This window comes from Aotus nancymaae, unplaced genomic scaffold (assembly GCF_030222135.1).
Source record: "Aotus nancymaae isolate 86718 unplaced genomic scaffold, 86718_ANA_hifiasm-v0.15.2.pri h1tg000077l, whole genome shotgun sequence".
NCBI lineage: Eukaryota > Metazoa > Chordata > Mammalia > Primates > Aotidae > Aotus > Aotus nancymaae.
In genome coordinates, this window is record NW_026988492.1 from 19,143,597 (window position 1) to 19,153,827 (window position 10,231).

The 10,231-nt window shown below is 43.8% G+C and overlaps 1 protein-coding gene across 1 annotated transcript; it reads left to right on the forward strand.

The window, feature by feature from the left end:
* The first annotated feature begins 5,685 nt into the window (after positions 1-5,685).
* LOC110569291 (cytochrome c oxidase subunit NDUFA4-like) lies at positions 5,686-9,170 on the forward strand. The gene is made up of 2 exons (XM_064368443.1): positions 5,686-5,700; positions 8,901-9,170. The coding sequence occupies exons 1-2, from the start codon at positions 5,686-5,688 to the stop codon at positions 9,168-9,170; spliced, it is 285 nt and encodes a 94-aa protein (XP_064224513.1).
* Positions 9,171-10,231: the final 1,061 nt, after the last annotated feature.

Genomic DNA, 10,231 nt, shown 5'->3' on the forward strand with positions numbered 1-10,231 from the left:
CAATGCCAAGTTTAGCAAATAATTCTGATTTTGCAAGGATTTTTTTGTTGTGACCTGAGATCAGAGAACTGTTCCAGATCTTGCAAGTGGCTGGTTTGGCTGTAGATCAGATGGAACTATGCTTCTCAAATTACAGTTTCCTTCTCCTGGCTGTTTATTCCTGAAGCTCAGCTTCTGGGGAGCGCTTCCTCCTGGAACTTTGCCCTTTAGGAAGCTGGACCCAGTAAAGTATGGATTTGTAGCTCAGCACTCCTGAGCATTTGTTAAACTGAATTGCTCAAGTTCAGACAAAGAAGTGGTTTATTTTTTCCTTTGTGAGTTTAGGGTTTGCGTGGTTGATGTTTTTACATTTTTAAAAATTTTTCCCCTGATACTTCATGAGAAAAATTTTCTTTCTTTCCTTTAATTTTTAATTTCTATGGGCACATAGTAGGTACATATATCTATGGGTTACATGAGTTTTTTTTGTTTTGTTTTGTTTTTTGAGACGGAGTCTTACACTGTGGCCAGGGCTGGAATCTAATGGCACGATCTTGGCTCACTGCAACCTCTGCCTTCCGGGTTCATGCAATTCTCCTGCCTTAGCTTCTTGAGTAGCTGGGATTACAGGTGCACACCCCCACACCTGGATAATTTTTTGTCTTTTTAGTAGAGATGGGGTTTCACAATGTTGGCCAGACTGGTCTCGAACTTCTGACCTTGTGATCTACCTGCCTTGGCCTCCCAAAGTGCTGGGATTATAATAGGCATGAGCCACCACGCCTGGTCCAACATGAGATATATTGATATAGACATGCAATGTGTAATAATCACATCAGCATAAAAGGGGCATCCATCCCCTCAAGCATTTATCCTTTGCGCTATGAACAATCAAATTATGCTCTTTTAGGTATTTTTAAATGTAGGTTTAAATTATTATTGGCTAGAGTCACCCTGTTGTGCTAGTAAATGCTAGGTTTTATTATTCTTTCTAACTGCATTTTGTATTCATCAACCATCCCCTCCTTCCCCCGACTCTCCTCCCCCTTCCCAGTCTCTGGTAACCATCCTTCTACTCTCTATCTCCATGTTTTGATTTTTAGATCCCACAAATAGGTGAAAACATGTGAAGTTTGTCTTTCTGTGTCTGGCATATTTCACTTAGCGTAATGATCTCCAGTTCCATCCGTGTTGTTGCAAATGACTGAATCTCATTCTTTTTTACGGCTGAATAGTGCTCCATTGTGTCTATGCACCACATTTTCTTTATCCACTCATCAGTTGACGGGCACTTAGGTTGCTTTGAAATCTTGGCTATTGTGAACAGTGTTGCAATAAACATGGGAGTGTAGTTATCTCTTTGATACACTGATTTCCTTTCTTTTGGGAATATACCCAACAGTGGGATTGCTGGATCGTACGGTGGCTCTATTTTTAGTTTTTTGAGGAACCTCTAACCTTTTCTCCATAGTGGCTATGCTAATTTACATTTCCGCCAACAGTGTGCAAGGGTTTCCTCTGCTCCACATCCTCACCAGCGTTTGTTATTACCTGACTTTTGGATAAAAGCAATTTAACTGGAGTGTGATGATATCTCATAGGAAAATTTTCAAATAGAGAAAAATTAAACTAATTGCAGAGTGAACCTCTATAGATCCACTAATTAATATTCTACAGTTCTTTTTCTTTCCTTTTTTTTTTTTTTTTTTCTTTAAAGACAGAGTTTTGCTCTTGCTTCCCAGGCTGGAGTGCAATGGTGCGATCTCGGCTGACCGCAACCTCTGCCTCCCTGGTTCAAGTGGTTTTCCTGCGTCAGCCTCCCAAGTGGCTGGGATTACAGGCATGCACCACCACGTGCGGCTATTTTGTACTTTCAGTAGATACAGGGTTTCTCCATGTTGGTCAGGCTAGTCTCGAACTGCCGACCTCAGGTGATCCTCACGCCTTGGCCTCCCAAAGTGCTGGGATTACAGTTGTGAGCCACCTCGCCCAGCCTAATATTCTGCAAGTAACATTTTCCCATGTTTGCTTTATCACACATACACCCATCTATCCATACCTCTACATATTCATGATCAGTGGACATTTAAAACATACAGCTGCAGTAGTGTGCTATTAAATGCATAACAGCAGGCCCTCCGGGGGTGGAGGAGGAAAGCTCTGATGTGTAGCCTTTGTGGATTTCTGTCCTGTAAATACTCCCACTACAGCCAAGTATCAGCATATCAAGATGACATCACTGAACTCAGAGTTGGGAAGAGGTGCACATGGCTGGTTCTCTCAGCTTGTGAGAGCCGGCTCCAGCATACCACTGTAAGTGTATCGTTGTTGTTTGAGATAGGGTCTCACTCTGTCACCGAGGCTGGAGTGCAGTAGTGCAATCGTGTCTCACTGAAGCCTCATCCTCCTGGGCTCAAGTGATCCTCCTGCCTCTACCTCCCTAGTAAGTTGGGACTACAGGCATGCACCACTACACCTAGTTAATTTTTTATTTTTATTTATTTATTTATTTATTTTGAGACAGAGTCTCGCTCTGTCACCCAGGCGGGAGTTCAGTGGCACGATCTCAGTTCACTGTAGCCTCCGTCTCCCAGGTTCAAGCAATTCTGCTGCCTCAGCCTCCCAAGTAGCTGGGATTACAGGCACCCGCCACCACATCTGGCTAATTTTTGTATTTTTAGTAGAGACGGCCACCATGTTGGCCAGGCTGGTCTCGAACTCCTGACCTAGTGATCCACCTGCATTGGCCTCCCAAAGTGCTGGATTACAGGTGTGAGCCACTGTGCCTGGCTCTATTTCTATTTTTTCTAGAGAAAAGGTCTCACCATATTGCCTAGGCTGGTCTCAAACTCCTGGGCTCAAGCGATCCTCCTGCCTTAGCCTCCCAATGTGCTGGGATGACAAACGTGAGCCACTGCACCTGGCTTTTTTTTTGCTTTTTAGTCAGGTTTTTTTTCTCTCTTTAACTGTCACATATTTTGCTTTTGAAGGAGTGAGAACACCATTTGCTCACATATAATTCCTGGAAGAAATCCCTGTTTTTAGAAGAAACAAGTAAAGCTATATCTCACTACACTCTGAGTTTTTATGAAAACCTATGGTAAGGAGAAATTGTGTCTGAATACTTCTTCAGCTAGACTATTAAAAGATCCGGGGCCAGGTGCGAGGGCTGACACCTATAATTCTAGCACTTTGGGAGGCCAAGGCAGGAGGATTGTTTGAACCCAGGAGTTTGAGACAAGCCTGAGCAACACAGAGAGACCCCATCTCTATAAAGTATTAATAATTTTTAAACTTAGCTGGATGTGGCGGTGGATACCTGTAGTTCCAGCTGCTCTGGGTGCTGCGGCAGTAGGATCACTCGAGCACAGGACGTAGAGACTGCAGTGAGCCATGATCGTGCCACTGCACTCCAGCCTGGGTGACAGAGCGAGAATCTGTCTCAAAAAAAAAAAAAGTCCCGGAGGACATTATGTTAAGTGAAATAAAGCAGGCACAGGAGGATAAATTCTTCATGTTCTTACTCATGTGGAAACTAAAAAAAAATGGATCTTATGAAGGTTGAGAGTAGAGCAGCTAGGAAGGGAAGTGGGGAGGGGACTAGAGCGGTTGGTTAATGGATATAAACTATAGCTGGATGGGGGAATAAATCTAGTGTTTCATAGCATTAGAGGGGGATGATAGTTAACAATTTATCATATATTTTCAAATAACTAGAAAAGAGGGTTTTGAATGTTTCCTTTGCAAAGAAAGGATAAATGTTTGAGGTGATGTTTTTTGCTAATTACTCTGATTTGATCAATATATATTATATGTATGTATTGAATTATCACACCACAGCCCAAATTCTATGAGCTGTATTATTAGTTGCCCTCCTAAAACAACTTTAGGATGAGGTGGAAGGATCTCTTGAACCCAGGAGTTAGAAGCTGCAGTAAGCTGTAATTTTGCCACCAAACTCCAGCCTGGCCAACGGAGCAAGACCCTATCTTAAAAAAAATTTTTTTTTATTTAAAAAAACAGCTAAGGCCAGGCACGGTGGCTCATGCCTATAATCCCAGCACTTTGGAAGATCACTTTGGCAGATTACTTGAGGTCAGGAGTTTGAGACCAGCCTGCCAACATGGTAAAACCCTATCTCTACCCAAAAATACAAAAATTAGCTCGGCATGATGGCACATGCCTGCAGTCCCAGATTCTCAGGAGGTTAAGGTGGGAGAATTGCTTGAACCTGGGAGCCAGAGGTTGCAGTGAGCTAAGATTGTACCACTGCACTCCAGCCTGGGTGACAGAGTGAGATCCCATCTAAAATAATACAAATAAAATAAAATTTAAAAACACCTTTAAAAAGGTATTGGGCTGGCAAACAGGGAAATTAGGGGCCATGGATTCACTGATTCATTCTATAGCTCTTAGGAAGGGTCCTCTTGGTTTCAGGCACTGTTTGGGTGATGGAGATACAGAGAGAAGTACATGACGTATGATTCTTCAGGAGCTGCTGGGCCAGTGCTGGGATGACAGCAAGCATGTAAACCCTCGGCAGGGGAGGCAACACAGAAGCTGTGTCCTTAGTGATGTTGGGAGTAAGAAAAGGACATTTAAGGGCCTGGTGCCTCCAGAGATAAGGAAGCGGGCCCAGGGCAAATGGAGGACCTGGAGAGGCTCAGGTCAGACCTAAGACCAGAGGTCTGGTGAGGCCAGGGTGTGGAAGGCCTTGAACGCCAACCTAGGGGAATTTGACTTGATGCAGAAGGAAACTGGGCGCCACAGAGTTTCTAAGTTGGAGGATGAGCATGCTCAGATTGCTATGGAAGAATTTTCCGAGCAGCACTATTGAAAAGAGCAGCGAGGCCTGGATGTAGGGAGACCGGACATCTGGAGGCTACTGCAGTCCTTGTCGTGTATACAGCTGGCGCTCACCTCTGCCCCTCCTTTGTTTCCTCCTCCCTCTCCTGGTTTTCCTCTATCTCCTTCCTCTTCTTCACCTACTACCCTCACTTTCTTTACCAGTTACTTTTTCTTCCATCCTTTCTTCCTGAAAGGGCCAGAAGCTCTAATCATGGACAGGCTAGAACAGATCCTTTTGCTTCCTCTAGTATTCCTACTTCGGGTAAAAATGTCCAATGAGGCAGTGTACTTCCGGAATATATCATCGTTATCAAAAAAGAACTAATGGACTCTGGCAATGAACTATCCACCTCTCCAGTGATGCACGCGTGGGAAAGTCTGAACACATTTAAGGAGTTTGGTGAGCAGTGTAGTTTCAAGGTGACCTTACTTATACAACGGAGGCACCTTCCAGCTCCTAAATGAACACATACCTCCGTCTGCTGTGGCGTCATTCCGTATCCTCTAGAATTTTCCTTGGCATCACCCTCAAGCCTCAACTTGTCCTACTGGGACAAGATGCAGACTCACCTTGTGAAGTTCTGAAATGCAGCTGATCTGCAATACTCGCTGTGGCACCAACCTGCTGGTTTGAACAAGTGTGAAAACCTTCTGCAGAATACCAAGCAACAGGGGGTGAAAATTGCCCTCACAGTGACCACAAGAAACGCTCCTCCAATGAACAGTTGCAAAAGGTGCAGAGTAGTTACAGGGTTCCTCAACAATTAGAAAGAAACAGTCACTTAAAAAATAAAACCCAGCCAAACACACCTCTAAAGCAAACCAGGTAGGAGGAATAGCCAGTATATTGCTAAAGTAATGGGCTTTGCTTTGGTGAGCCCAGAATGGAGAGTGCAAACTAACGGTTTGGCATGAATCTTTTTCGGACATACCCAGGTATACAGATAGTAATTGTGATAGTAAAAAGTGAGTGTCTTTAAGGATTTCTTTTGGTCTTTGTTCTTCTGCAGGTTGGTTAGTTATTACTGCAGAATAAAACACTCCAGGCCAGGCGAGGTGGCTCCTGCCTGTAATCCCAGCACTTTGGGAGGCCAAGGCAGGCAGATCACTTGGGATCAGGAGTTCGAGACCAGCCTTGCCAACATGGTTAAAACCGGTCTTTATTAAAAATATAAAAATTTGCGAGGTGTGGTGGCGGGTGCTTTTAATCCCGGCTACTCCGGGGGCTGAGACAGGAGAATTGCATGAGCCCAGGAGGTGGGGGTTGCAATGAGCAGAGATGGCACCACTGCACTCCAGCCTAGACAACAGAGTGAGACTCCATCTCAAAAAAATAAATTAATTAACTTTTAAAAATGATAAGAAACACTCCAAAATTTAATAGCTTAAAACCACCAACTTGTTTTTTGTTTTTTTTTCTGAGACAGAGTCTCATCCTGTCTCCCAGGCTGGAGTGCAATGGCACAATCTCAGTTAACTGCAACCCCCGCCTCCTGGGTTCAAGCAATTCTCCTGCCTCAGCCTCCTGAGTAGCTAGGATTACAGGTGCACACCACCATGCCTGGCTAATTTTTTGTATATTTAGTAGGGATGGGGTTTCACTGTGTTGGCCAGGTTGGTCTCAAACTCCTGACCTCATGATCTGCCTGCCTTGGCCTCTCAAAGAGCTGAGATTACAGGTGTGAGCCACTGTGCCCAGCCCAACAACAACCATTTATTATTTCTCAAGTTTGCTGGCCAGCTAGGAAGTTATGCTGACCACATGGGTAGGCTCTCCGATGTGTCTGTGGTCAGCTGGTGGATTGACTGAGTACTGGAGAGTCCCCATGGCCCAGGCTGGCTCAGCTCGGTTCTGCCCCACATGCAGCCAGCCAGCCCAAGCTTGTGTTCATAGTGGGGTGTTTTTCTGAGGGGCAGGAAGGAAGCACACCAGGCCTCGCCCTGTCACCCACGGCTCTTACTCCTTCCATTGCTTGTCTTTCCATTCCTCTAAACTGCATTCTGGGCTATTTCCTCAGATTTTATCTTCTAGTTAATTATTATTTTTTTAGATTCTTTTGCAATTAAAAGTAATTGCAGGTCATGCCTGGTGGCTTATGCCTGTAATCCCAGCACTTTGGAAGGCCAAGGTGGAGGGATCATTTGAGGTTAGGGGTTTGAGACCAGTCTGACCAACATGGTGAAACCCTGTCTCTACAAAAAATACAAAAAAATTTTAGCCAGGTTTCATGGTGTGTGCCTGTAATCCCAGCTACATAGGAGGCTGAAGCAGGAGAATGGCTTGAACTGGGGAGGTGGAAGTTGCAGTGAGCCAAGATCGTGCCATCGCACTCCAGCCTGGGTGACAAGAGCGAAACTCCATCTCAAAAAAAAAAGCATAATAGTCATTGTAATTGCATTTTCTCTTATAAATAATATAACTATCCCCGATGTATTCCTGTATTATATTTTATTTTTAAAAGTTTGTTATTGTTTTGGTCTAAAACAATTTACTTCATAAGAAGAAACAGTGGTTACATATAAGTGCCTGATTATATAAAGAAGTTGTATTACTGCATACCCATTAGAATTGCTGCTATTAGAAAAACAGAAAATAATAAGTGTTGAAGAAGAAATGGAGAGACTGGAACTCTTGCCTACTGTTGGTGCGATTGTAAAATGGCACAGCCACTGTGGAAAACAGTATAGCAGTTCCTCAGAAACTCTCAGAATGACCATATCATTTAGCACTTCTTCTGGGAGATATGTTTAAAAGAATTGAAAGCAGAGTCTTGAAGAGATATTTGTACCCGTGTGTTTATAACAGCATTCTTCACAATAGACAAAGGGTGGACACAACCTGATGTCCATCAATGGATGAATGGATAAGTAAAATATGGTAAATACATACAATGGAAGATGATTTAGCCTTAAAAAGTGATGAAATTCGGACACATGCTAAAGATGGTTGAACCTCGAAGACACTGTGCTAAGTGAAATAGAGCAGTCACCAAAAGACAGATACTTTTTTTTTTTAGACAGAGTCTCGCTCTGTCGCCAGTTTGGAGTGCAGTGTCACCATCTCAGTGCCATCTTCTGACTCCAAAAGTACCCGTTTGGAGTGCCGTGGCACCATCTCGGCTCACTGCAGCCTCCACCTCCCAGGGTTCAAGCAATTCTCCTGCCTCAGCCTCCTGAGTAGCTGGGATTACAGGCGTCCACTGCCACGCCCAGCTACTTTTGCATTTTTAGTAGAGACTGTGTTTCACCGTGTTGGCCAGGATGGTCTCAATCTCCTGACCTCATGATCTGTCCGCCTCTGCCTCCCAAAGTGTTGGGATTACAGGTGTGAGCCACTGCTCCTGGACAAGACAGATTCTTTATATGAGGTATCTAGGGTAGTGAGACTCATAGAAACAGAAAGTAGAATGGTGAGTTCCGGCGCCTGAGGAGAGAAGGGGAATTGTGGTTTAATGGGTGTAGAGTTTCAGTTTTATAAAATGAAAAAGTTTTGGAGACTGGTTGCACCACAATGTGAGGATATTTAACACTATCAAACTGTACACTTAAACATGGTTAGGATAAGCAGATGCAGTGGCTCATGCCTGTAATCCCAGCACTTTGGGAGGCTGAGGTGGGTGGATCACCTGAGGTCAGGAGTTTGAGACCAGCCTGGCCAACATGGTGAAACCCCATCTTTACTAAAACTACAAAAATTGGCCAAGTGTGGTGGCGGGTGCCTGTAATCCCAGCTACTCAGGAGGCTGAGGCAGAAGAATTGCTTGAACCTGAGAGGTAGAGGTTGCAGTGAGCTGAGATCGTGCCATTGCACTCTAGCGTGGGCAATGAGAGCAAAACTCCTTCTCAAAAGAAAGAAACATGGTTAGGATAGTATATTTTATGTTGTATGTATTTTACCAAAACTAAAAAAGAAGTTTTAAGTTAAAACAAGACCAAGTACACAACTATAGTCTTACATCTGTAGTAGGACTGGGCCAGGCAGAATAGAAAATTCCCAAAGGCCCTTTAAAATACACTGGCGAGATAATACTTAGCCCAGGGTCTGGTGGCTAGGCTGGCTCTCTCCTTTCCAGTCGGATGCCTCTGCCACAAACGTGCTCTGCCAGATCATCGGTCAGGCCAAGAAGCATCCGAGCTTGCTGCCCCTCTTTGTATTTACTGGAGCCGGAGGTACTGGAGCAGCACTGTATCTCTTGTGTCTGACATTGTTCAATTCAGATGTTAGTTGGGACAGAAAGAATAACCCAGTGCCCTGGAACAAACTGGGTCCCGATGATCAATACAGGTTCTACTCAGCCAATGTGGATTGCAGCAAACTCAAGAAAGAAGCTCCAGATTTCTGAATGAAATGTTTCACTATAAAGCTGCTTTAGAATGAAAGTCTTCCAGAAGCCATCCACACAGTTTTCTATGTAACCAGGAAATAGTTCTCTTCTAAATGCATAAAATGATGCTGATGTAATCTATTGGAGATTACACTGGTTAATAAATAACTGAAACTTGAAAAGCAAAAAAATACACTGGCAACCACTCTACAGTGCTCCTATCCACCAAATAAATTATTTTCTTTTTTGAGATGGAGTTTTGCTCTTGCTGCCCAGGCTGGAGTGCTCAGCTCACTGCAACCTCTGCCTCCCAGGTTCAAGTGATTCTCCTGCCTCAGCCTCCTGAGTAGCTGGGGTTACAGGCACGTACCACCATGCCCAGCTAATTTTTTATATTTTTAGTAGAAAAGGGTTTCATCATGTTGGCCAGGCTGGTCTTGAACTCCTAACCTCAGATGATCCACCTGCCTTGGCCTCCCAAAGTAAGGGATTACAGGCGTGAACCACTGTGCCTGGCCCAAATAAACTTTAAATCTGAGATGGCAGAAGATGCCACTTGGTTCCAATTCTCCAAACTTTGGAATTAAGCCAGGGAAAGAAGTAAAAATGTTTAAAAACATAGTGTTTCCATACAGGACAGTAGGATTTAGGAAGTCCCAGGCTTATCTGTAAACTCTTCCTTCCTTCCAAAGATGAATGCTGTAAAACATTTGTATTATGAAATACTTTAGTACTGTACTGACGTCTAGACCAACTTCTTTCCATTCTGGGGAACAGATGTTCCCTGTTAGTCGTTGTTTTCTAGTGTTTCACTGATTTTTGATACCTTCATTTTATTTCTCCAGGATTATTTGTTTTTTAATTCTTTCTTAGAGCAGTTCTTGGTAAAAACTTATGAAAATTCAATTAATATATGTATACTGAGTTTCCTTTGCCTTATTTTGTTTGTTTGTTTGGTTGGTTGGTTTTTTTTGAGACAGAGTTTTGCTCTCTTTGCCCAGGGTGCAGTGCAATGGTGCGATCTCAGCTCATCACTACCTCTGACTCCTGGGTACAAGTGATTCTCTTGCCCCAGCAGT